The sequence below is a fragment of the Pleurodeles waltl genome, chromosome 4_1, assembly GCF_031143425.1.
Source record: "Pleurodeles waltl isolate 20211129_DDA chromosome 4_1, aPleWal1.hap1.20221129, whole genome shotgun sequence".
NCBI lineage: Eukaryota > Metazoa > Chordata > Amphibia > Caudata > Salamandridae > Pleurodeles > Pleurodeles waltl.
Window position 1 is genome coordinate 987,614,873 of NC_090442.1, and position 27,869 is coordinate 987,642,741.

Here is a 27,869-nt window from a genome sequence, read left to right on the forward strand (position 1 = left end):
TTTATTCAGTGAAACATTGCTTGTTGTTTAATCATAATAGCAGAGAAATCAAGATGTCATTTTCTACACAGCCTTGTTTGTCATTTAAAATAACTAGAAAAGCAATTCCACCCATGAGAAAATAAAAATGAATGTTTTAACATTGCAATGAATTATTGCATTAAGTGTTGTTGTAGGAAAGCACCCTTTTTGACATGGTTAGCCCCCACTTTTCCTGGTTTCTGATGTGGCTTTGACTGTTAGTGCACTGGTTCCCTGCTAAACAGGTCCCCAGTGCCAGATGTACAATTGACAAACTCCTTAGCTACCACTGTAAGTCCCTAGTGAATGGTACCCCTAGTAACTAGGGCCTCGGGTACTAAGAAAGGTATCTGAGGGCTGCAGCACCAATTGTGCCACCCCCAGGAACCCCCCACCTAAAACACACAGTGTTGCCATTGCAGACTGCATGTGTTGGTACAGGCTGTGTGCCAGGTCCCCTATCACTACATGTGCCAGGTGTAGGTCACCCCTAAAGCTGAGTGCATCCAGGCACATTTGAGGGCATTTACGCATGAGCAGATGTGCCCCTGCTGTGTCGCAGTTGACTCTGAAGCATAGTGAGTGCACAGGAAAGCCATTTTAAATGCATGTGATGGACACTGGCCATCAAGAGTTCCCTAGCTACATGATGGCTACTCTGGGATGTTTGGTATCAAACATTTCAGGATAATAAACCCCCACTGACTCCAATGATGGATTTATTATTAAATGCACCCAGAGGGCATCTCAGAGGTACCCCATAAAAATCTATCCAGCTACTGGTATGTTCGCTGAATGGTACAAACCAGTGCAGCCAACCTAGACCGAGTTCTGACTCCATGTGGGCCAACACTCTCAGAGGCCCAGAACAAAGGCCTGCTCTGGGTGGAGGTGATTACTCCTCGTCCAGAGCAGGATGGACCTTCCAGGACGGGTAGCTTCAAAGGGCTTGCTGCCTTTGAAATGCAACCCAGGTCTCTCCAAATGGCAGTGATCACTGATCCCTCCTGTCCTGACCCCATTTGTGGTGGCAGCACAGGAAGGAAAATTAGTTAAATTAGGAGGAGTGCCTACTTCATGCCAGTCCCACCCCTGAGGTGGACAAGCCGAAGTGGACACTACTTTTCATATTCCCCCATCTTGCTTGAGCGAATTTAGCCACCAGGAGTAGGGTTATGCCCACTTTCCAGCAGAATTCATCATATGAAGGGTATAGTTACCGTAAAGGTGGTCAGCATATTGGCTACTGCCTGTCACTCCCTGTAATGCCCCTGAAATAGTATATAGGAGGCAACCCTGAGCCATAAAATTCAGATCTTTGCTACTTACAAAGAAGAGTTGATCCGCAGAAGAAGAGGAAGAAGAAGTAGCTCACCCGATACTAGCCCTTCTGGCCTGCTTGCTAACCTCACCGGACTCTGCACAAAAAAACTCATCCTGCAACTGCAGCCTCAAGAAACCCAGCTATGACTCCTGTGAGCTGCGAACATGCCTAGCAACAATGCATCCAACAAGGACTCTTCAGCCTAGAAACCAGACACCTGGAGTGACCTCTGCATCAGATGACCTTTGGTGAGATCCCACCAGTGGTGCCAGCGGGGCTCGCCAGCTGTCCTGAGCCCGAGTTCACCCAAGTGTCACCCCTCCTGGAGTCGACCAAGTCGTCTGAGCCCCTGCATGCATGCCCCTCTCCTCCAACCTAGTGGTGAGAGAAAAGGCCGACACCTACAGCAACCTCCCCACATGTGACCCCTGACCCCAGATGAGGTGGTTCATAGTGCCAACAAAATCCCCTGGCTCTTGAGAGCTCAACTCCCCATGACGCCTGCAACCTCAACTCACAGACCAATTACAAAATTGTAGAGTGGCTAGTTTGTGTTCAGTAATTTTTAGGGTCGAGCCTGCGTCGCATGCGTTTCGCTTGCGAGACGCTTTAGGAGTTAGGAAAGGGGTCGAAGCCCCGTCCACGTCACGTCAGTGTCTTTCATTGGTTTGTGGGCTTGCCTGTTAAAATCTGCTTGCTTTCATTACTGAAAGGCATGCATACGTCATGCCTTTTCCGGTGGGTAGCCCTCCTCGAGTGCAGCTACCAAGTACTGAAAACATGTGAGGCTCGCTGTTTTCTGTCCGGTTTGTGGACTACTTTTTATCTTTTGTTCGCAGCGCGATCTCGCTTGTCTCCTATTGTCATTACACAGACAGACAAACATTAAATCGCTGTATCCAAGGCGAGGCACTAGAGAATAGTGCTTCACAGAAAAGGCACAACAGTGCCCCCTACGAGCAGAAAGTTATACTGAGATTCTGAGCTTGAATCCTCTATTTGTGAGAAGCTGAGAACGCAGAACGTTTAACACCTATCCTACAGCACAGTAAATCTTCGAATTCCAGACGCTGTAAAATAAATGGAAGACATTAAAGGAATGCTGACTGACCCAAGATTGGAAGGAAAACTCAAAAAGATATATCTCTTTGCACATCATCCTATTGTAAAATCTGTCAAAGGTGGTTTCCAGCAATAACCACATGCACTGACGTGATGGTGAGGGAAGCCTGGAATGTCCAACTGGGGAGGACACCTGCTGACTGTCGCTATTAATTGGATTTGAATCACAGGTGAAAAATATGTGCCCGGTATGGGTGGTTCTGTGCTCTGCAAGATCTGCTGGAGTGCAGGCGTAGAATTTGTTAGGAGGTCTGAAACTTTCAAAGGCAGTGACAGCTTCACCTTGGAATATTCATGAATGAACAAAGGCTAACACGGTGTAACAGGCAAAGTCATATTAATCACATTGTTTTTTTGCAGCTGTGCTGTTTGTGTTTTTCCACTAGGTATTTGCGCACATTAACGAACAGGATATTGTGTTTTCAGTCAACATGCCCTTTAAAAAACTTTATATTTGTCGACAAGGACTTGATGTGTTCTAGTTAAAGTCAATTTATTCGTTTTTCTATCACATCGCGTGGGTGTCGGTCTGCAAATATGATACCCAGGTGCAACATTAAACTACAACATACCGCTATCAAGTTGTGTTTAGAGCAGGTCTCCAAGAAATTGCTTCAGGATGACTTAACTGGTTCAACAGTAAAAAAAACATGTGCAGAAAAGCGTCTGGGCGCAATGTCTCCACACAGGTGAGAAAGTCGCACTGTATTATAAAACAGTTAAACAGCATATATGTTCACCTAAATGAATGGTCAGCATAAAGCAACATGAATGTGCAAATGTGTAGGTATAAACTTTACGTGCCAGCACCCACGAATAAAGATGAAAATATAGGTGATGTTCCTACTAGTACGCTTTACATTTGCTTTTGCAGCCCTCTATACTAATAGCAATCAGGGTGTAAAATTATGGATGTCGAATCCCCAAACTGCCAGGGCCATCGGAAGTGACATCTTGCATACTTTTACTTCTGATGACATCACAGGGTTGACCCCATGTGCCATGTTACGTCCTCTGAACCTCAAACCCCTCCTACGGCTTTGTGAAACAATGGGGAAACGACCAGTATTAGAATCTACAGGGAGTACTGGGATAAAAGAGCCCTGTTTACCTACCCTTCCCTCTGTTGCCTTCATCCACCCTACGACCAAAAGTAGCAAGGGGAATGTCAGGGGTAGCAAATATCAAACAAGGAGAAGCAGCTCCAACACTGGGGCACCACTACTTGGCATTCATATGTAAAACTCTCTTTTGCCTTCACAAACAGGTGCCCATGACCGAGCTAAAATATCCTGCAGTTCACCCCAGTAAAATAGCTGCAAGAAAATGTTAACAAAACAGATATCTGGGAATCGGAAAAAATGCAACTTTCGTTGTAAAAGGGACACACATCGATATTCCGGCGCATACATTGATAGGAAGATGTGGATGAAATTGGAGTACGCACACCTGCACCCGTACATTTCCTACTCACATTTTTCAAAAGCATTTTGCAACTATTTTGGCAGGTGTCTAAGGTTTTAGGAACTATGCTTTAAAGAAAAGGCATAAAATAATCTATCTGTAAAGGTATCTAAACTTGTGAAATGCAAAATGCGTACAGTAGTTTACTATGATTCACATAAAGCATTAGCGTCAGAAGTGGTGATTGAAAGGCCAAGCAAAAGGCAATTTGGCAACTCTAGTTTTTTACATCGAGCGCGCAAGCGCTGTGACGTGTTATAACATATCTGTGGGGTTTTAACCACGCCCACTGCACATCCATCACTGTCACTCTTTCATGGGCTTGCCTTTCAAAACTCCTTTGTCATCATTGGTAAATGCTTTATGTTTGTTCCTCCTTGGTACGGTTTGGGTACCGCCTTGGCCATCAACCCCGTTACATGGATAATTGCATGTTTGCCAATATGTTTGACTGCGAGCGAACTTCTTTTTCCTTTTGTGTCTCTCCTTTGCGGTCACACTAATGGCGGACGTGGCGCTTTCAATCGCCTCGCTTACGTCAATTGTTTTACTTTTCATTTTCAATGTATGTGACAAGAAAAGTCCAGTTAGGAATTTAGAACGCTGATAGCTCTAACTCAAGCAAACGCGAGACCCACTGCATTGCAAATGCTTGTTTGTACAGTGTCTCAAGTCAGACTTAAAAATCAGGAGTGGGTAATAAAATGTGCTGGATGCAACCACGTATCCTGTTGGTACAGATAAATCTCTAACTTTTTAATTGACTGTAGTTATCATGAAGTAAATCTAATGATAGCATAACAGAATTCTTATACTACTGGTTAGTGAGAAATTGATTCTTTTGTCTTGCTCATAAAATTCATGCAATGCACAGCATCAGGTGACTTTTCAGATATAACAACCATTATAGGTAACTAACTGCATTGTGAAATATGCCATCTTTTTAATTGCATATGTATTTTTTTATTTTTGTTATAGGCTCGAGCTTCAGTGTCTCCAGTTATACTTGTTGGTACTCATTTGGATGTTTCTGATGAGAAATGTCGTAAAGCCTGCCAGATTAAAATTAGCAAAGAGCTGTTCAATCAACGTGGGTTTCCAGCGATACATGATTACCATTTTGTAAATGCTTCTGAGGAGTCTGATTCTTTGAAAAACTTAAGAAAAACCATCATAGCCAAAAGTCTGCAATTTAAGGTAAATATACTCCATTAATACCCTACAATATAACTGTACAAGAATTGAATATCAAATAAAAATACTCATGCGCGGCGGCTGTTTCCCAAATGTAACCTCACTGTGAATATCACAAGCTGAAGTGAGAAACACAACTGCAGATGTTGTGTTTTTGTAAATGAGAATGCATTTTACACACTTGTTAAATGACTACACGTGATATTTTATAGTTTTTCTGTTGTATGATGATTTCATGAAAATTAGTGTCTCTCATGGCGTTAGTCACTCATGATTTCAAGAGAATTCCTGCTGATACAAATGTACTTGAGACCAAAAACTTACGTAAAATGACATTTTGACTTATTCTTCATCCTAAAAACAAGGTGAAAGGTATGTGCAATATTTAATGCACGCCCCCAAGATTTATTACGGAATCGGATACCACACCGTTTTAACATTTATTTATTGGTTTTAAAACATGGAACAATGTCAACAGACAGTCCATGACCCAAGCCGAGCGAGCCCAGGAGCAATCCCAGGGGAGTTACACATGTGGATATTGCCACACTTTCATCACCGATAGCCAGTAAAACAGTAAAATACAGATCATTAACACATAACTATGAGGTGCTATCAATGTAGCAAATCTTCCGGGTATTCAGTGATGGGGCACAGCTAAAAACCCACAAGCACGAGGGGGGGGGGGGGGGGGGGGGGGGGGCTCAGTATGCAACGTGCGTGAAATATCCGTACCCTGGTCATGTTACTCACACCAAGGATAGGTCCAGATAGTCCATAGCAGTCCGAAGGACCTCACTGTCCCGATCAGGGCGTGTCCCAGAGTACATCATCACAAACAACATCCGACCGCTAGGAAAATGACACAGAAACACCAAAAAGGAGGTGTGCACGGGGGTGGTCATGAGGGGCGCAAGTCGTCCCTCGCCTCCAGGTTCCGATCAGATCCTACCGCTTTAGGACCACAGACATGCAGCACACTCAGTGACCTTCTTGTAAAAAACTCCACCGCTTTAGTTTTACACTTTGTCAAGGACGCCGCAACACTCTGGCCTGTGTTTTTGAGTCTGTGGGTACAACTTTCCTCTTCTTCCCTATCAGGATTTTTCTGCAGATACTTTTCATTTCATTGTTTTTGTAGGAGTCCTTGGTTTCATTACTTTTGATTTGTTAAATAATTGTAGTACGTGTTTAATCTGACCACTTCTAAGTTGACGATTGGAGCCTTACCAGACAATGAAATGTAAAACTCTTAATGTGAATGTTTTTATTTGGAGGCATTCATCCTTTGCCAGGTCGGCAAAGTCTAAAGTTCAGACACCAGCTTCCTTCTGAGGAAAAAAGTATGTCTCGGGCCTCTAGAGAAAGCCTCAAGGGAGTTCAGTCACGCAGCGGAGACCTGCATTTTGTTTCACATCTTCCAGCACTTACTGTCTTTTAACTCTTCTTCAGCTACATTATGCCTTTCATGCTGGCCAAGTATCTTTTGACAGTGGCAATTTGTTCCGTGGCGTTCTGTGTGAAGAAATTCTTAGCGATTAAACTAATGGTCAACATTAAAGAGACGCTGAGTGCTGACATATATAAAATTTGCACAGGCGTGAAAACAGGGAAGAATCATTTTGCATCTTCTGTAATAAAGATTGGAGCAGTTTGCCCTGTTCCGTATTAATGAAGGGTTTTGCACACTAGCAAAAATAATAACATGGATTGTGGAGCCATTGGCAGACTGATAAAAAAGAATTTCCTTTTGTTAGTTTTATATTCCTTTACATTACATTTTTTTTAAACCTTTATTTAAGCATTTTCATTCCGTGCCATAACGTAAAGTGCATGTTAATAGGTGCCAGTATCATAAACCAAAAACTTAGAGGTCCAGTCACTGATTTGTCAGACATACAGAATCAGTACGTTTGTCGGGACAGTAAGCAAATTGTAGATGTCGTAAATTCAAACAATACTCACTCTGCAGTAACATTACTTTTATATAGTGCGGGGTTATATCTCCTCATTACTCTGGGGCCCCCATGTCGGTATCCATATCTCTGTATTCATTTAATGAGTCCAGCATCGCACTCCAGGCTACCAAATCCCCCATGACCTTATCAGTACGAGGGAGCCTCATATGTTGTTCCTCAGTAACTCAACATTCCAACTCATTCTTTACCCAAATAACCTCACTAGGGGTTGGTGGCCCCATCCATCCTGCCGCTATTCTATTCTTTGTGAGGAGTAATGCCAGCTGTAGGAGCTTGTACGAGATCTTGTGTCCCTTGTCCACTGTACACCCCTTGTAGGCATGGACCAGGTGTCATAGGGATATCTATCCCTACCGCTTTAGTGATGCGGGGCACTACCATTTCCCAGAACCCATGGGCCCCCACACAATACTAAGCCAGATGGAGGAAAGTGGCTCCTTCCTCCTCGTAATGGGCAGAGCCTGCCCCCGATTACTTTAGTCGGGCTGGTGTTATGTATGTGTGGTGCAAGAAGTTGTTCAATTATTACAGAATACTATTTTCACTAGAATGCATGCATGCTCCCAGTCTGAGTCGGGAATAGGTTCTCCCAGGTCTGCTTCCCAAGCCACCCTTGCCTTATTTTCCCGGTTCGTTTGATCCTCTCAGAGGGCTCTGTAGAAAAGGGAAATAAGGTGTCTACCATCCCCCCAATGAAGTAATCCCTCCAGGGTCCGTGAGGGCAGAGGGGCTGCTGGGAGGGTGTACCAGAGTTCGTTTGCAGTGACTTCTAATTTAGCATAGTTCAGGAAGTGTCCCTGTCCTACCTGAAATGCAGCCTGTGCTTCCTGGAATGCGATGAAGGTTTCCCCTGGATATAGATCCCTGCTAAAAGACATCCACCCTCTCTTCACCGTTCCATGAACATATTCGGGTCAACAGAGTGGAAAGCCTCCAATTCCCAAAGGGGTAACTCCCTGTCGAAGGGGGCTCTATGCAGCAACTTCTTCACCACTGTTTGCCATAAGTGTGCTGTATATCTGATCAAATAGGGCATTGAGTTTCTGCCTGACCTCTCCTCATTAAAAGACTCAGGAAGGTGTTCCGTCCCATCGATCCCTGTAGGTGCCGCTTCTCCCAGTTGACATCATCAGTACGCCATCTGGCAATGCTGCAGATGTACTGCATAATAGTTTATTTGTATATCCCAACGAGTTAGGCCTCCTTCCTCAATGTCCCTTTTCAGTACAGATATGGCGACCTTGCTTCGTTTCCCTGCCCACACACCATCAAAACAAGTAGGCTATCTAAGGTCCGAAATTTTTTTCCTGCAGAAGAAAGAACACATTTTGTATGAGGTAAACAGATCTAGGAAGGAGGACCATTTTTGCCACTGCTGCCCTCCCCACGACCGATAGGGGGAGCATATTCCAGAAGTCAACTGATTTAGTGAGCTCCTCTACTACCTGGTCAACATTAATGAGCTGATGATACATCAGCGTCCTGGTGACCATGATGCAAAGTACCAGAAACTCTCCTGTTCCCATCTGATTGCCAAGTCTGGCAGTTGGTCCTGTGACACCCAGGCCAGTCTCCTCAAGGGAAACAGCAGCATTTTTCTAAGATTTACCTGCAAGACCGATACAAGTCCAAAGTTCTCTAGGTGCTGCATTAGAACAGGTACTGCCTCAGTAGGAGAGTGCTCATACACTAGTGCATCGTCGCATACAAGGAAATGACTTGGGTTGTCTTGCTCACTCATATACCCCATGTCCCCAACACTCTACTTAATAGAATGGCCATAGGGTTGAGTGCCAAGGCAAATAACGGTGAGCGAGGGCATCCCTGACAGGTGCCCGGCTCAACCAACCAAGCCTCAGAAATTTCTCCTCCCACCTTGACACGGGCAACTGGCCTTGTGTATAGCAGCTGTACCCACTCCCGGAAGACTGGACCAAAGCCCATCTCTTGGAGCAATCTCATGAGGTTGCTCCACCGCACTACGTCGAATGCCTTCTTGATATCTAAAGACATAAGGGCAAGGTCCAGGTCTGACCCCTCAGTTTCATGTAAGCCATGGGTTATGCACCGCATGTACTTTACATTACATTTTAAATTACTTTAAACATGCTGTAGCTATTTTAACAGAGGGAGCCCTGTCATGACATTTCTTGAAAAAACAGTACTATGTTGCAATAACACAACCCATACTGCAGCCCTTCTAGCAGCGTTATAACCAGAGAAGATTTTTGAGACTTTGCATACAGAGAACACAAATAGGCTTTCATTTTACACATCTAATCAACGTTAATCTCCATGTAGAAGGTATTAGCTTTTTTACTCCTATAAAGCTTTGTCACGGGGAGTCAGCTCCTTTAACAAAAAGCGCACCTCACATTAAGGGGATTCATTTTGTGACGCTCATTTGCTGCCGTCTATTGTGCCTGGGTTCATGGGATGACCTTTCCACATTCTTCTTGATGTCTCCAAGAGACTGACAAAACCATCAGATTTCATTAGTATGATGTTAATTATTTTTAAACTATTTCTAGAAAGAGAAATAAGTGCTGCACATTCAGGTTCCCCAATGCATTTTGGGATGTTTGAGGTATGGTAATGATGAATTTGGAGAACCTTATATTAGCAGGCCTGTAGAGGAGATTAGAGCAATCCATATTTTCTTACAACCATATACGGTGAAAGCAATATTTTCAGAAGGCCTTGCGTCAGGAAAAAAACTCTACACATGAATGTATCTGATAGAGACATCTAGTTGCAGATTCCTTAACTTTAGAATTTCCCTCAAGTGTCTGTCTGGATCCGGAGATTTTTCTCAATCTGTACCCCTGCACGCCATTGGGTAGCACTGATCAGCTCTGTGTCCATTTTTGGCATTGTCCGCGCTGAATATGATATTGCAGATCCTATATATGCTCCAACCCAGCACGCTGAAATCAATTATTTTCTTTCCGAGACAGCCTAGTGCTGATCTGAAGAAGAGCTACCCCTCAGTCATTTTTGGACTGATCTTTTTCAACTTTGTCCAAGATTTTTGAGTGTCAACACTGCTGGTGCGCTGAGGATGTCTTTGTGTAAGACTGGGTTCCAGCCCTGCAGATCCTGCCATTGAGCGATGTTCGTAACGCATCTGCACGTCATGTGTTTGTGGTGTCTGGAGCACGACCATGACCCAAATTCATGCTCTGAGTGCTGGGCCATGTATCCGAAAGCTTTGAGGGAGCAGTCTCTAAAAGTCCTTGCGGCCTGGCTCTGCGTAGGTCCCGATCTAGGTCAAGAGGAATGTCCAGAAAATGGTTGCGAAGCCCCCCTTCATCGCCGTCGCACTCCAAGTCCTTGGGAGAATCAGCTAAGTGGAGGTAAAAGAAGAAGCGCTCTTCAAATTCACCCTGTCCGTGGGCTGCCTAGACAAGCATTGTCGTTCTAGGCCTCCATCCTTGGAGCCTGCAGCTAGGTCAGCACCACGCCTCCCAGAGTTTCCAGGAGCTGGAGTGACCCTTGCCCAACTCAGAGAGTTTTATGAGGTCATGCGCCTCATCTTTGGGCAGTCAGACTCTTCTGGAGCAGCTTCAGTCTCCAAGGGGTCAGAAGGTGCCCCCTCGGGTTCGTCCTCAGGTCCAGGAGGTACCCATGGATCTGTTCCTGGATCTGAACCGGCATTGGTCGTACCACCTTGACCTTCCCACAACGCTGGTTCCGACATTGACAATTGTAAAGCTGCCTTTGCCCCTGAGTGGTGTCGACCCCATCCTCTTTGCTGACTGTGGCATGGAGTCAGACCGGTGTTGTGCAACGGTAAATCAGACTTCGACAGGGGCCTTGCCCCCTTAGTCGAATCCTGACCCTTATTCTTACTGGTTTGGGTACAGTGAGGAATGGGAAGGGTCACGGGACCCTCTAGAATACCAGATACAAGGCCCTTTGGACTGACGCACGCACCTGGGAGAGGCCAATAGTCTGGATACTTCCCCTGATACTGGCATGCTTTCTCACCCTACCGCGGCTACAGAGGAGGGAGCGTCCTATTCCATTGTGGTGCGAAGAGCAGCCGAGGTCCTGGGCCTCGAGCTGCCTTCGGTGGCAGTCAGAACCAACCTCCTGACAGAGGTGCTTCAGCCTGGGGCTTCATTCTCTGAATCCCAATTGCCCTTCAATGAAGCCCATACTGATGTTTTGCTGGTAGGGTCTTTTCTGAATGGGACTATTGACCACTGCTACCGACCTGCTCTAAATGACCCAGCAACCCTGATGCAACATCCCTCCCCAGAGAGCTTGGTTATCCAAGCCTCTACATCACTTGGCTCATTCCCTTCTGCACCCCTGGATTGGGAATCCAAGAGGCTGGACCAAATTGGAAAGAAGATGTATTCTTCCTCTAGCCTGGCATTGCAGTCCTCGAACACCTCATACCTTTTGACCTCTTACTCCCACACACTGTGGGATATGGTTGCACAAGTGCTGACACAGGCCCAGAAGAGGCCTGGGCTGTACTCTCTCAAGCTGTTGCTGATGGGAGAGATGCAGCAAAGTTCACAATCAGATGTGGACTGGTGCACAACCAACTTACTGGGCAGAGTAGTTGCATCGATGGTGGTCCTGAAGTGCCCCATCTGGTTGAGGACATATGGCTTTTTGGGGGGTGTCCAAGCCAGTCTTCTGGACTTGCCTTTTAATGGCACCTGTTTCTTCTGAGACAGAGCTGACTCAGCACTCAAGCACTTCAAGGATTCTAGTGCTACAACCAGGTCCTTGCACCTCCTTGCTGGGCATCACCCTCCCCAGTCTGCTTTTCACCCCTTTTCTTTCTACCTAAGGGGTGTCCCACCACTTCCTTTCTCCTCTAGCCATGGTGCCATGCATGCTGCCCAGCCTCTGAGTGGCCAGGGACGTGGGAGCCAACATCCTCCTGGATCAAAGAGCCAGTGGTCAGGCCAGTACACTGTCCCCCCTCTGCAGCTGCCTCCAAACCTTCCTAGTCTGATGATTCCCCACCAGGGACTAGTCAAAGGTAGGATTCACCCTCACCTGCTCTGCTGGCAGTCCATCACGTCAGACAGGTAGGTTTTGCAGATAGTCCGAAGGGACTACTCCCTCTCCTTCGGGACTTCTCCTCCATCCACACCCCCACCCTATGATCGGATGACAGAGGATCACTTGTCACTACTCAATGAGGAGGTTTTGGATCTCTTGGCCAAGGAAGCTATCGAGCAGGGTCCCTGTGCCAGAAGGAAGTTGCTGTAGTTATTCACAATACCTTCTGGTGCCCAGAAAGGGCAAGGGCTTCCACCCTATCCTAAACCCTTGGTCTCTGAATCTCTTCCTCAAGATTGGAGAAGTTCAAAATGCTCCCTGTCGCTCAGGTTCTATCTGCCCTGGACACAGGAGACTGGATGGCAGAGTGGGACTTGCTGGATGCTTACTTCCACATTCCCGTCCTCCCTGCCCACATACGTTACTTGCAGTTCAGAGTGGGCCACAAGCATTTTCAGTTCACCGTGCTCCCCTTTGACCTTACGGACGTCCCTCAGGTGTTCACCAAGGTGATGGCAGTGGTCGCAGCTTATCTGCACAGAGCAAGGGTTTTTAGTCTTCCCCTATCTCGATAACAGTCCTCATGGCCTCCTGCATTCTGCTGGTGACACATGCCAGATGGCATATGCAGGCTCTGTAGTGAGACATGAAGTTCCACTGAGCTCAGCATCAGGGGAATCTCTCAGACAAGGTTGAGACTGCGGAGGGAACTGCGCAAGATCTGCAGTGGTGGTTAATGAACCATGACTGGGTTAGAGGCAGATCCCTCTCCATTTCCCAACCAGATCTAACAGTAGGGAAGATAGTGCAGGTGTTCATGGACAACACCATCCCAATGTGGTACCACAACAAACAGTGCGGGGTGGGGTCATAGACCCTTTGCCAGGAGGCTCTGCACTTCTGGACATGGTTGGAACAGAGGGCATATCACTGGTTGTTCAAGATCTGACAGGCTCTCTGAACGTTAGAGCAGACAACTCAGCCAACAATGCTTAGTTAATCACGAATGGCATCTCAGTCCCGAGGTGGCTCAAGGTCTCTTTCAGCAGTGGGGAGAGACTTGGTTAGGTCTGTTCACCTTTGCAGAGAAACCGCAATGTCAGCAGTATTGCTTGTAGGAGTTTCCAAGGTGGCAATCGCTCTGCGATGCATTTTGTGTCACATGCAGCTCAGGCCTCCTGTACTCCTTTCGGCCCATGCCACTTCTGCCCAGAGTTCTCAAGAAGATCAAGAGCAACTGTGTCCAAGTAATTCTTGTAGCTCCAGACTGGGCATAAAGAGTCTGGTATCCCATGCTACTGAGCATAACCATCAATCTTCCAAACAGACTGTCTCTTCAGGAGTATCTTCTGTTGCAGCAGCAGGGCAGGGTTCTCCACCCGAACCTGTCCATTCTCCACCATCTTGCATTGAGATTGAGCAGCAGCAGTTTGCTGCTTTGGACCTTCCGCTCAAAGTCTTTAATGTTATCTTGGCAGCCAGGCGTCCCTCCACCAAAACGTTATGCACCTGTCGTTGGAAGACATTTGTGACATAGTACACAGACAAGTCTGTTGATTCCCTCTCTGCCCCTCTCTCCAAGGTTCTATTGTTTGTATTTTTGGCCCAGCAGTGCTCTGCTTTAGGCACTCTCAAAGGTTATTTGTCTGCAGTCTTTGCTTTCTTTAGATTGCCTGATCAGCCTTCTTTGTTTAAATCTCCTATTGTAAATAGGTTCCTTAAAGGCCATACTCATATGTTTCCCACTTCCCCAACTGACTTGAATTTGGTTCTGACATTCCTTATTTGTGCTCCTTTCAAGCCTCTCCACAATTGTTCACTAAGGTTTCTCACTTTAATACCAGCCTTACTTTTGGCCATTACATCTGCCTGCAGAGTGAGTGAGCTGTAGGCATTGTCATCCAAGCCTCCCCACCTTTACATCTATCCTGAAAAAGTAGTGCTTCATGCACGAGCCTCCTTTCTGTCAAATGTGGTTACGCCCTTCCATGTAGGCCAATTCCTCACCTTGCCTTCTTTTTACACACCCTCACACCCTTCTAAGGTAGAGGAGAGACTCCACCGCCTGGACCAAAAAAGAGCATTGGCATTGTACCTTGATCATACCCAAGAGTTCTGGGTGAATAATCAACTATTTGTTGGTTATGTGGGTGCGATTAAAGGTCGGGCAGTGCAGAAAAGAACCATCTCCAGATGGGACGTACTCTGTATTAAACTGTGGTACAAATAGGCTAAGAAGCAACTCCTGCGGGCTTGAATGATCATTCTTCCAGAGCTGGTTTGATGTTAGTTCACAGACCCACCTCTGGGGATGGTATTGCTTGGGTATCTATTCTAAGATAAGTAACTAGTAACTCTGTCTCTATCAGATGGACAAGTTACTTACATACGGTAATGCCTTATGTGGTAGAGCCAATATCTAGTTGCATATTCCTTACCAGTCCACCCATCCTTCCTGCTCTGTGAACTGATTTCCAGGGATAGGAATTCCCTTTCAGGGCCCTAGTTTTGACGCACCAGTGGTCAGTGTTTTTAATGGCTCTGCACTTCTGGTGTGGAAAGTCGTGAAAAGAAACTGATGTCAGCACCCTGCGGTGGCACCTATATAGGGCCCACAAAGTCCTATCTGGTGCAGATATCCCTGACACGGATGCCACCTAAGGTCGTGCAAGGGTACTGCTTGAGAAAAATCTCCAGATCCAGGCTGACGCCTGGGGTAAATTGTAAGGTAAGGAATCTGCAACTAGATTACTAGGTAACTTGTCCGTTACAGATAAAAGTAGTATGTCTTCCTCAGAAATCCTCTCAACCCATGATTTAGCACAGGGCAAGTGTTTTCTCAAAGGGTCATCTTGGCCATAATGTATAAGATGAAGAAACATTAAAGTCTCTACCATGATGATAAGGTTTTGTTCTCTTTGCAACACTAGTGTGCAAATAAGTGGTGCTTTTGATGCTTTTTGTGGAGTCGTATGTAATCCAGTGGTTACTAGACAGTACCATTAATAGATATTGTTGCTTACCACTTGTATCCCAGCATTACAAGAATAATGCATTGCATTTGACCATCCAAGCTACTTTATATTTGTGTATATAAAGGACATTTTACGTTTCTAATGATGTGTCTCATCATAGAATTCCTCTTGAGGGCATTGTGTGTTTGCAGAAGTGTGTTTCAAAAATAATTTCCTTTGACTTCACTGTTAGTCTTTTATTCCACTTCCCTCAGTTATGTAGAAATCTACATTGTGTGGGATCAGCAGGCACAGTCCAGGTACTCATCTCCCAGGCTGGCGGTGCCAGTGCCTTTCCTTTAGCTTGTTATTCTCCTCTTTTCTGCCTTCATTGGCGTTCATAAATTGTTACTTTTTCCACAAATTTACAAAACAACACTAACTCCAGAGGTAAGACACTTATGGCCTGATTTAGATCTTGGCATAGGGAATAATCTGTCACAAACATAACAGATATCCTATCTGCCTTATTACGATCTCCATAGGCTATCATGGGATTGTAACAAGGTGGACGAGATATCAGTCATGTTTGTGACTGAGTATTCCCTTCTGAAAAGATTTAAATTAGGCCCTTAGAGCCTGATTTAGAGTTTGGCATGTGGGTTACTCCGTCACAAATGTGACGGCTATCCTGTTCAACGTATTACGATTTGCATAGGCTACTATGGAATCATAATATGGCAATATCTGTCACGTTTGTGATGGAGTAATCCCCTCCTCCAAACTCTAAAATCAGACCTTGAGTTTGGCTTGCTACATTCTAGAGATACACACCACCTTACCATAACTGTATTACCCCAGCTACCAGAGTAATAGCGAGTCATAAACCTCCCTGTGCTGCATGATTTGTCACTTAAATATCGTCTTTAAAAATATTTTACAGTCTATCACTTGTCTCAAAACATCACTGTGTGAGTTCTGAAAATGTACAAATTTGCATCTTGAATACACTGTTTTCAATTTTGGGATACGCATATTAATTCAATCTAGCAATAACTTCTAATGTAGTAGACTGGGCTGCACACAAGAGAGCTACTTACAGGTATCTGGAGAGCTACCAGTAGCAAACAAGTTACTCACTGGAGAAGCCTGGATTCAAATGATCTATTCAAAACTCCTATCCCAAAGACTTGATAGGGCGATGGCCAATCCTAGGCCTTTGGAAGGAGGGTGCACATTTGTGCATATGGATGGGCAGTGCAGGGAAAAGCAGGTTTGCTGCTAGAAAAGTTCCTTCCTGTAATCCTGTTCTTGCTCTGCAAGCCGTTCTGCAGTTACGGGTTGAGGCTTCAAACTAGACCCTCTGTGATTAGTCCTAAACTGTAGGCACCAGTTCACAGAGGGGTATTATTCAAAAGCCAGAAACCTTTCTACCATTCAATCATTTTTTCATTTAGATGTGTTCGTGCTTTATTCAATCAAGCTGCACTGAGTTTCTATAACTGCTGCCTCCTCTTTCTGATTCCCTCGTCAATCCACCTTCTAGTTATAACGTTGCCCTCTTAATTACATATGGTACCAATTAAGATCCCTTTATCCCTTGATTTCTTATAAGATGTTGCTGCTGCCTAACTTTACTCCCTCTCTATACTCCCTTGTGTTTTATTTACTGACTATGCTTTTCGGTTTTTTCACTGGTGTTACTTGACCAGTGGTCCCCTCAATGTACATTTTAGTTTCTCTAATGCTACACTGCATAAGAAATCCTTTTATCAGGGGCCACATATTTTGATTTCGGGGGTTCTGCAGCAACTGTTCCCATGGGGCATGTTTAGGCAGAAGGATCCCACATCCGTAGATGCAACCTCTTCAGTGGTGGATTTGAAAGTCTCCAAGGAAACCACATGCGTGATGAAGTCTGCACTGAAGTCAGCAAGATCCTTCAGGTGGGAGACATTTAGACTGTGTGACTTCCTTCTATATTTCTTTGTATGGAAGATGAATAATATGGAATGATATGACTTAAAGTACCACTGATACAGACTAATTGAATACAACCTTCATGGAGTATTACTGGTTGTCACATTTCTCCTCATTATTACCCATGATTTAACATGAAATGTGAGTTCCATTATCACATCCTGTGAGCAGGGTCGGCTGAGAACCCAAGGTTGCATTGACGAAAATATTCAAATCAGCCCTGCTCCCTTCCTCCCCCCCCCCCTTCTCTCATCTGACTCTTTTCTCTCTTGTTCCTGCAGTAATTATATGGGGAAGCTGGAGAAAGCAGCAAAGGCACCGGCAGCATTTCCTTGGTTTAGAAAATTCAGCCTGCAATGGCTCCAGACCACCAAGGAAATGCTTTGTGGAATAAAAGGGCAGTCCGGTCTTGATCCATACAGCATGCATTTTGCTAGCAGCCAGTTCAAGTTTGGACCGTATTCATAATAGCTATGCCGAAAATAGCAAAATATGCTAGCTGGCTCATTTTGAAACTTGAAATTGTGATGCTTGAAAGTTGTGGAATTATCAACACTGTACACTGTTGGCTTTAAGATTGATTGCCAATAGGTTGATTAGGGGATAATTGCAGCCTGCTAGAAGGATGTTTTCGAAAATCTGCTAAGTCTGCAAATTGTGAATTTAAAAAACCTACAAATTGTGCTAAAGGGTGGCTTATGGCAACTAGCTAAGTGCTACAAAGGGAACTATGGAGTTTGGCTAGTGTGCAAACTGAGAGCATTATGTAAGTTTCTGAAGTACAGTATGCTAGCTTGTGCATTGTGAAAACTTGTATTTTGAAAGTTGTACATTAAAGGATTATGGCACCCCTACATTCCACAGTAGAGTCTCTTGTCCCAACTGCTGACTATGGAACCTGGAGATAAGGGTTCTAACCCCAGCTTGACTCAAAATCATGCGATACTTGACCTAAAACTAATAATACTGTATATGTGAAGTGTAAATATTTTGTAAATATAGGAAAATTCAACCCTTTGTACAGTTCCAGTGAGTAAGATCTTAAATTTATATACATAATATTGTGTTCTCTTAGCAACTCCCATTTTCTTTGGAATTGCTACATTTTCTTCCAGGGGAAGTTCAACCTATATAAATGCCAGTACCCCCCCAAAAAATGAATCCTAACACATTTTAACAAATGTGCATTAAAAATATACCATTTTCCAAATATGTATTAAAGGAGAGCTCCAGGTCACCCCCAAATAGGGACATTTAAACCCTATCAGGTTTTGCCAGTGTTTTACCAATGTTACTAACAAAATGTATTTTAAAAGTATTTTATGGCTAAAATGCAACCAAAACAGCCTTTGTTATAATCTCTGTTTCCCTAACTAATGTGGTCCTTAACTTCTAGTTTTACCAAGTTACTGATCTTATGTGGATGAACACATCTTCTGCTCCCACATGTCCCCAATTACTTGGGAGGAGACCCCCAACTCTTCAAACCTTACCAAAATGTCCCCATATATTGCTGTCCTTTTCTTCCTGTCCTTATGTGCCTTAAGATGATCAATTTACCATTTTACCCAAAATCCCTCCTTGGGAATAACCTTCAGCACACTAACACTTATTCAGAAAATGTGTCATGGACCCTAGTGCAATCACCACACTCGAGTCCTGGGCCCTCAGTAGGGTAGTAAAATATGACAATAATTGGAATGCAGAGAGACACTTACATCTGTGGGTCGGGCAGGGTGTAGCACCAATAGCTACGCCTCTGCCTTGTAGATTGTTCTTCCAGTCTAAGTGTGATCCTCGTTACTGTCCTACACTGGGTTTTAAAATAAATTTTGCCACAATATATCAAACATGAACATTGTTCAATACATATATATTTTGACTTATAGTTTTCAATACGGTTTGGATGAAAAGAAAGGGTTGGCTCATGTTAATAGTAAAAGACAGCTTGCATTGCTGTATTTTGAATGTGTTGAACAAACTAGACACGGGAAGCTGCTGTTCCAGCAGTTCTTAAGCTTTTGACTTCTGTAGACTCCCACTGAGTCACTAATGGAAACTGGGTACCCCACACTTAGCAGTTTTTACTATTTCATCCCCAAAACAATATCCAAAAATACAGAAATGCATACACAATCTATTAAATATTTAATTAATTCACAAATAAAACGAATCAAAGATAAAAGTTTTAATAAGCAGGTTGGAGCTTTTTAAAATTCGATTTTATTTCTATAAGATGAACGGATACTCTACACTCCACCGGAAACTTTGTATATCTTTCTCCTTATGCTTGCTCTGTCTTTGTAGGTGGCCACCAATGTCTCATAGTAGATTCCCCCCCCCACAAATACAGCTAATGATACCAATATAATTTTTGGCCTCAAGTTACAAATTATTAATCAGCTTGCATTGTTTAGTTTTCTTAACACTCACAAACCGTCTGGGTAGGTGTTGTGGACCCCAGATTAAGAATGTATGCTTTATTCTTAATGTGACCTGTAAAATTAACCGTTGTATTAATTGTTTTCATATGTCTCCTTGCTATTTCGTTTTCATCTTTGAGAAATCAATATAATCTATTCTTTCAGATAAGGGAACAGCCAGTGGTGGGTCAGTTAATCCCTGATAGTTATCTGCAGCTGGAGAAGAGAATTCTGCATGAACGGAAGCTTGTAGCGTCTGAATTCCCTGTGATCGATCAAAAAAGGTTATTGGAACTCGTGCAAGAAAGTCAGTTACATTTGGATGAAAATGAAATTCCTCATGCAGTTCGTTTTCTGAATGAATCAGGTATGATTCTTTCCAATAGAAGAATCAATTATTTGAATAGAAAGCATAATAACCTAACAATTCCGAAAAAGTAATGAATTTTTGATGATGAAGAGCCTGCTTTAGATCTTCTTCCAAGTGTTTAAAAAAAGGAAATATATATTTATTTGAGGCCAATATCTCCATTGCAATTCATGTTAAGTAATGGACACGTGCGTTATCATTGTTTTTCTACAATTACCGCGTCTCACCACCCATCTTGCTTAGTTAACTACATGTGCCGGAGCACTAAGCTTTTATTTTCAAGTTTGCACTATGGAAAAAAACTAAGTCAGATGAGGTACCTGTAACAACTGGATGTCTTTTTGAGATCCTGTTCCTCAACCAACATACATTGGGTCCTGACCAGTATGGCCAAAAACTATACTCTCCTTTGGCCTACCATTCTTTATGACCAGTTAGGGGATGGTAACTAAACATACCTTCTGCTAACTTCTGCTGTTATTAGGGATATTTTTTGTCTGGGTGGGGGCATAGCCGACAAGATGGTGTGCTAAACATGTCTGAGCGGAGTTCCGGCCTGGCCTACTATTATCCTGCAGATATCCTGTGTACCCGGGCCCTCCAATGCCAACTATACCTTGCTCTCTGTGACCTGGGAGGTAAGCAGAGCTTTCTGATTGTGGTGTCTTGGGTGTCTGCAGGACACAGGTGTTTGTGGAAGAGGATGAGCCGAGCCCACTAAATGGCAGCTGCCTGAGCCCGATGCTGGGAAGGAGAGGATCCCAGGCTGCCTCCTGAGGACTCTCGAGGGATCAGGCCAGTCGATACTGTGGCCATAACACTGGTGACCCTGTCGAGTCTCCTCCACCCGACTGATCTGAGCCAAGCAATGCGCATTGTCCCAGAGGTCGTGAGAGGGCTGCACCAATGGCCTACTCCCAAACATGCGAGACATGGGGAGAGTGCTGAGGCAGCAAGGTATCTGGAGCATCAGAGCCCGTTGATCTACTCTGATCGAATGTGGAGCGGAGATGGAGCAACAGCGGCAGAACACAGAACTGTGTCCCAGAGCAGCGGGAGCTGCACAGAGCAATGTGGATGTCTCAAATCATAGCTGGTGACAGGATCACACAGATCTTGGCCCTGGGCGATGGCTGTGATACCCATGCCCTATAACTACAATCCAAGGGTTGCTTACTGGACTGGTGGCGCTGGGCCCCAGGGGAAGGCAGTAACTTTTAGATACATATGGACCTACCTTGGTGGCCTTTAACTGAATTGTAGTGGCCCTCTAGGAGTTCTGGTAAAGGCCCCTTATCTGGTTCCAAAAGAAGAGGATCTGCAGTAGTACCATGCCATGAAGAGCACCCGAAGAGCACAGCAGGACAGGGCTTCTGCTCCTGCCTCATGAGATGTCTGTAGATACTGCCATGAAGCTCATAAAGGGGCAGTGAAAGTACTGGGGCATGTATGTCATGGCTGCAGCCCCCCCAGACACCATAGAAGGTGGTAGTCTCCCTACCTGAGAAACGCTCCCTGTTGTCGGTCCCTTTGCACCCCTGGTATATTATGAGCAGTGCTGAGAAAACTCTTATGCAGTGAAAACAAACCCAAACTTTGGGACTGCCCATCTTCTGTATGCTAATGCTCAGAGTAGGTGGTGATAACATTTCTTTTTGAGGCCTCACAGCTCCCCTGCTGTTAAATACAAAGGTTCCGGTTGCTGACCCACAGATGGTCTTCACCCGCTCGCAGTGGACCAGCTTAGACCAATATTAAGACAATATCTGCTGTAACTGACCATCAGGTGCAATGGCTAAAGATAAAGACTCAAAACACCCTGGCCAGGATAAAATTGTCAGGTATGTCAGAGCAGTTGAGCCTTCCCAAGGGGATGATACAGAACCTCCTACCCCGGACAGCACAGCACTTCGAACTGTGATAAAACAATCCAGAACAGCTCTGGAATTAGTGATTGGGGAAGTCCACTCAGAAGTCTCGCTACTGAGGTAGGACCTCCATAATGTAGCGGACCGTGTGACAGCTACAGAAGACAGAGGGGGTGATTCTCCGCCCGCCAAAGTACCCCTGCCAGAACACCGCTGCGCGGTCAAAAGACCGCCGCGGTGATTCTGGCTTTCCCGCTGGGCTGGCGGGCGACCGCCAGAAGGCCCCCCGCCAGCCCAGCGGGAAACCCCTTCCCACGAGGAAGCCGGCTCCGAAAGGAGCCGGCGGAGTGGGAAGGGTGCGACGGGTGCAGTTGCACCCGTCGCGAATTTCAGTGTCTGCTAAGCAGACACAGAAATTCTTTGTGGGGCCCTCTTAGGGGGGCCCCTGCAGTGCCCATGCCATTGGCATGGGCACTGCAGGGGCCCCCAGGGGCCCCACGACACCCCATACCTCCATCCTGTTCCTGGCGGCCGAACCGCCAGGAACAGGATGGCGGTATGGGGTGTCGGAATCCCCATGGCGGCGCAGCAAGCTGCGCCGCCATGGAGGATTCCCCAGGGCAGCGGGAAACTGGCGGGAGACCGCCAGTTTCCCGTTTCTGACCACGGCTGTACCGCCGCGGTCAGAATTGCCCTGGATGCACCGCCAGCCTGTTGGCGGTGCATCCGCGGTACCCTACCCTGGCGGTCTCGGACCGCCAGGGTAGGAATCAGGCCCAGAGTGTCTAAACTGGAAGATACTGCGCATTCCCAAGGGTGGGAACTGATGGAAATAAAGGCCATCACTAAAGATTTGCAAAGGAGAGTCGATGTGGCGAACCGAGCATGATGTAACAATTCGAGACTCGTGGCCTTCCTGGAGGGGGTGAAAGGGTTAAATCTGATAGTTTCTGGGACAATGGCTCCAAACTACCTTCAGATCACCCAGCTTCTCTAGTTGTTTTGCCATTGAACATGTCCACAGGGCTATAGCGGCCAGGCCAACACCAGGTGCTCCCCCACTTGTGATAATCGCAAAACCTTTGAACTTCCAAGACTGAGACACAATACATAGGGAAGCTCGGCGGATGGGAGAGGTAAAGTTCGAATCCTCAACTGTTATGCTGTTCCCCGACTATTCTTGTGAAGTGCAGAAACAAAAAAGAACGTTCGATTAAGTGAAAGCCTAACTCTGAGCTATGCAGTTGCACTATATGTTGCTTTTTCCTGCCAAGTTTAAAGGTCTGTTTAAAGACAAATCCTATTTCTTCAAGGCACCAGAGGAACCCTTGTCCTTGTTGGAGTAAAAACCCGGCATTGACCAAAGCAGACAGTGGCAAAAGACCTGACTGAGGGGGACTGATTAGGAGCAAGGCCGAAATCATGTTCCTCGAAACACTAACGCTGTGCATGAGCCACTAACCCTAACGATAAGCCCGAAAAGGGTAGACAATGATTGGACAATAGGAGAAACATTGCTGGAATTAGAGGGACAATGGAAGAGGAAGGAGATTCAGCCTTCCACAACCAGGGGAGAGGTCGAGGCCACACAACAGATAACCGAGGATGAACTGGACGGTGACCAAGAAGGGTATGTTTTGCTGTGAGTTGTTTGCTAAAAGCTAATATGTTGATGTTCAAGAACAAAATAGGTGACATAAGTGGGGTCATGCTTGTTTCAGACATTGGTCAAAGATAGGAAAGTCACGCTACAGATATGACTCATCTAGGTGCACAGGGGACTGCTGATTGTGCTATCCTTACTTGGAATGTTAATGGGTTAGGCAACAAAGTTAAATAGGTTTAGTTGATATCTATATTCGGCAACTGAAACCAATATAGAAAACACACATTGTGGGGACACAATGCTGTTTCTTGAATCAAGAAGCCTGCACTACACTAGCCCAAGAACGATTCACATCAGGCTCTAGAGGGGTGGCAATTTTACTTTGAAGGATGCCCTCCTTTCTAGTCCAGAAGTCCTGGATACATCCTAATGGAACTTATGTTGCTATCAAAGGACTGTGGGGAAGGACAGACATCACCTTTATCAATGTCTATGCACCACATGCCTGTAGCTATCCACCTTTGAAAAAGTCACAGCAAATTTGTTGGAGGCAGACTTCTTCCCCCACTAGTTAGGGGAGACTTTAATTATGTTCTGCATCTGGAAATTGACCTCTCAGGCTCCAACCCAGCTACACCCAGGGTAACACCATAGGCCTGATTTGCTAATACAATGGGACTCTCACATCTCTGGTGTCTCCACCAACCAGATAGAAGGGGATACTCTTACTTTTCTGGGACTCATAAGGTGTTCTCCAGACTGGACTATATTTTTACACCAGTTGGGGAGGTAGATAGGGTGGAGCGTGCTGAATACCTGGCTAGAGGTTTATCCAACCACTTCCCACTCTGGCTGTGAGTAGGTAAAGGACCACATCAAAATGGGCTGTGGTGAAGGCTGAATGCCTGAGAACTCAGAGATGAAACAATATTGCAAGAACGGAGTGTAGATAATGACTTGTATTTTACGGAAAACTCAGGGTCAGTTGAGTCAGCAGTCACTCTGTGGGAGGCATATAAAAGAAGAGAGAAACTAGGAAGATAGAGAACATAGAGCATAGATTACAATGTGAGAAAGGTGCACCGGGAGCGTCAACAGACCCTTCAGCCCTTGGTAGAACTGCGTACCTGTGTGCCGAATACCGAGCACTAGTACAGAATGAGCCCCATCCCCAAATCTTGGCCACACAGCATCACCTTTACGACACAGGAGACAAGGCTGATGGGCTCCTAGCGTGGCTTCATTGACTAGAAGCCAAGGCACGATGGGTGAATAGAATCATTGATAGTGTCAGAGAATCCCACACCAACGATAAAAATATTGCAGAGGAATTTGCTTGTTTACTAATAGGCCTTTTACAAGGCAAGACCTCTGGCTGGGACCCAGCACATTTCAACCTTTCTTGACGCATTGTATAGAGCCTTCCAATAGAGGACCGCTTGGCCCTTGAGGAAGAGATTACACTTACTGAAATACAAGCAACTGTAGCAAAACTATCCCAAGCAAGACTCCAGGTTCAAATGGCCTCCTTATGGAATTCTTTAAGAAAAACACCAGAATCCTTGGTCCCCATCTCCTAAACATGTACGTAGAGGCTAGGGATGAGGGACTACTATTAGCAGATCTATGACGGGCCACAATAGTTGCAATTCATAAGGAGGGGAAACCTGCAACGAGCTGGGGTTCCTCCCGACTGATCTCATTGCTCAATGTTGAAGCAAAGATCCTGGCCACTGTGCTGGTCACAAGCTTTGTCAGAGTGCTAACCAATCGTGCTTTATGCCTAAGGGGTCTACCAAATACAGGGGGTCATTCCAACCCCGGCGTCAAAAGACCGCGGAGGCCATTCAGACTTTCCCGCTGGGCCGGCGGGCGCCCGCCAAGGGAGCGGCAGCCGGCCCAGCGGGAAAGGCCCTGCAACAATGAAGCCGGCTCCGAATGGAGCCGGCGGAGTTGCAGGGGTGCGACGGGTGCAGTTGCACCCGTCGCGATTTTCACTGTCTGCTAAGCAGACAGTGAAAATCTTTATGGTGCCCTGTTAGGGGGCCCCTGCACTGCCCATGCCGGTGGCATGGGCAGTGCAGGGGCCCCCAGGGGCCCCACAACACCCGTTCCCGCCATCCTGTTTCTGGCGGTGAAAACCGCCAGAAACAGGCTGGCGGGAAGGGGGTCGGAATCCCCATGGCGGCGCTGCAAGCAGCGCCGCCATGGAGGATTCCCCCAGCCGGGGGAAATCCGGCGGGAAACTGCCAGACCCGGCTGGGCGACGGCGGCTTCACAGCCGCGGTCGGAATAGCTAAGGAAGCACCGCCAGCCTGTTGGCGGTGCTTCCGTGGTCGTCGACCGCCAGGGTCAGAATGACCCCCACAGTCTCCAGGGGCTCTGCAATTGGCTATTAGAGCTCCACCCCAGGAGCAAACTACATTCATTCCTTTCTTTAGATGTCGAAAAGGCCTTTAATGCAGTGCCCTGGCCCTATTTGATGCAGGCCTTGATAAGATTTGGGTTTGGCCCTAACTTCCAGTCCTGGGTAGCGTTCCTCTATCGGGCCACTACTGCGTCAATGCAAGTCAATGGAGTCCTCGCCTCGGAGTTTCCTATAGAAAGAGGGACTTGACACGGATGCCCTCTGTCATCCCTTCTTTTTCCCCTGAGCCTGGAACCTCGGGCCTGCTTGGTCCACGATCATCCTGATATTGTGAGCTTTCGCATTGCTGAAACTGTCTGTGGGACAAAAATATTCTGCCACAGGCAGTGAGCTGGATGAGATTAGATACAGAGGGCTTTTGATACTTGGGAATTTATGCTACTTCAGACTAAGAGCACTGTAAAGAGCAGAATATTAAGAAGTATTAGCGGAGTTCCACGAGGACGCAAACCGCTGGAAATCACTACCATTGACACCACTGGGCAGGGCTGCTGTGTTAAAAGTGATTGCTCTGCCTAAATTCCTATATGTATTACAAAACACATACTGCAATATCCCAGAAGTAGGATCTTCATCAAAATTGATATGGAAATCAGAAAGCTGTTGTGGAATAATGGGCACCCACAAATGGCATTGTGGAAGATGCAACAAAACCAATATAATGGTTTGATTGCCCTCCCCGATATAAGAGCTTACTATTGGGCAGCTCACCTTGTGGTGATCAATGATTGGGGTTATGCACCAGGTGATCAACCACATATATGCGCTAGAAATAACACAGATTGCAACCCAGTGCTATACTGTATGCACTACCTCTACTGGGGTAAGGGAGCAGGAAGACTACTGCCGGTGACACAGGTAACAATAGGGGCATGGACTAGAGCTAACAGATGTACAGGATGGGCAGATAAGATAACTCGAGACCCCAGTCTGGATGGGAACAAGTGTTAAGGAACTTGGGAAGCTGAAGGGATTCAGGACCTGGGACTTAATAGGGATATCAAAACTTGGTGATCTCTTGGAAGAGGGGAGCCTGATACCCTTCTGCCCCCTCCAAAGGGAATGCCAATTGCACCACACACAAATGTTTAAATATATGCAGCTCAGCAATGCATGGAATGTAGAGGGCCTGGAAGATTCTAATGTACCTGAATATGCAACTTTAGAGGGTAGGCTGCTCACAAGAGAGTTAGAAGACAAAGCGATTTACTCCACCTATAAAACATTAATAGTAACATTCCTGACTCCCTTAAATCGCTGAGGCGAAATTGGGAAAATAAACTAGAGGAATTAGATGATACGGACTGGGAGGAGGCATTAATGCACCCTAGAGAGGTGGACGTTAAATCAAGGTTACGACTCATCCAGAGTAAAACCCTACACTGGGTTTACTATGATTATGTCTGATTACATAAGATTAGGAGAGCGGATTTCTCTGACTGCCTCCGATGCTGGAGACACTCTCTTAGACACACTTTGGACGTCCCCTTCCATAAAAATCTACTGGCGAACAATACTGACAGAACTTTGTAAGATTCTAGGGGTGAGTCTCCCACATCAGCCCAAGTATGTACTTCTCGGCATACCTATTTAAGTGGATATACCACAGATCAAGCTCCTCAGTAGTAACTTGGATCTGGAGGTGGCAAAGAAGGATGTAGCCAAACACTTGGGTGCCCCAGAGACACCAACTCTACAGGAATGGACCTATATATGGAAGCTGAGAAAGTGACTTATAACTGTAGAGGGTGCTCAAGTAAGTTTCACAAGATATGGGGTAGCTGGATGACGTATTATAACCTTGATCGGACACATGACGACACTGTAGACCCCTCAAGTCAACCTTAATGTTCTGTGCCACACACTATGCAGTGCTTTGCTGATTTCTTGTTGATCAATGGCTCAATATCAGTTATGTCTGTGAATGGAATTTTGTCATATGACAACACCATACTGCTAACTTCATAATCTGAAGTTTTACTGTTTATTGGTGCAAGTTGGTGCACCTTCATTTGCATAAACGTAAAACATTTTTTTTAAAGAATATTTTTAGTCGTATTGCTTTAAATAGGTTGGTACCAGAATATGATTGTTGGAATATTAGATGA

The 27,869-nt window shown here is 45.6% G+C and overlaps 1 protein-coding gene across 3 annotated transcripts in view; it reads left to right on the plus strand.

Annotated features, from left to right (window-relative positions):
* LRRK2 (leucine rich repeat kinase 2) overlaps positions 1-27,869 on the plus strand; it is a 1,446,345-nt gene that overhangs the window by 782,821 nt on the left and 635,655 nt on the right. For all 3 annotated transcript variants that reach the window (XM_069229760.1, XM_069229761.1, XM_069229762.1), the window contains 2 exons: positions 4,910-5,128; positions 19,655-19,856. In XM_069229760.1, coding sequence (XP_069085861.1) covers positions 4,910-5,128; positions 19,655-19,856 — 421 coding nt within the window. The remainder of the gene's footprint in view (positions 1-4,909; positions 5,129-19,654; positions 19,857-27,869) is intronic.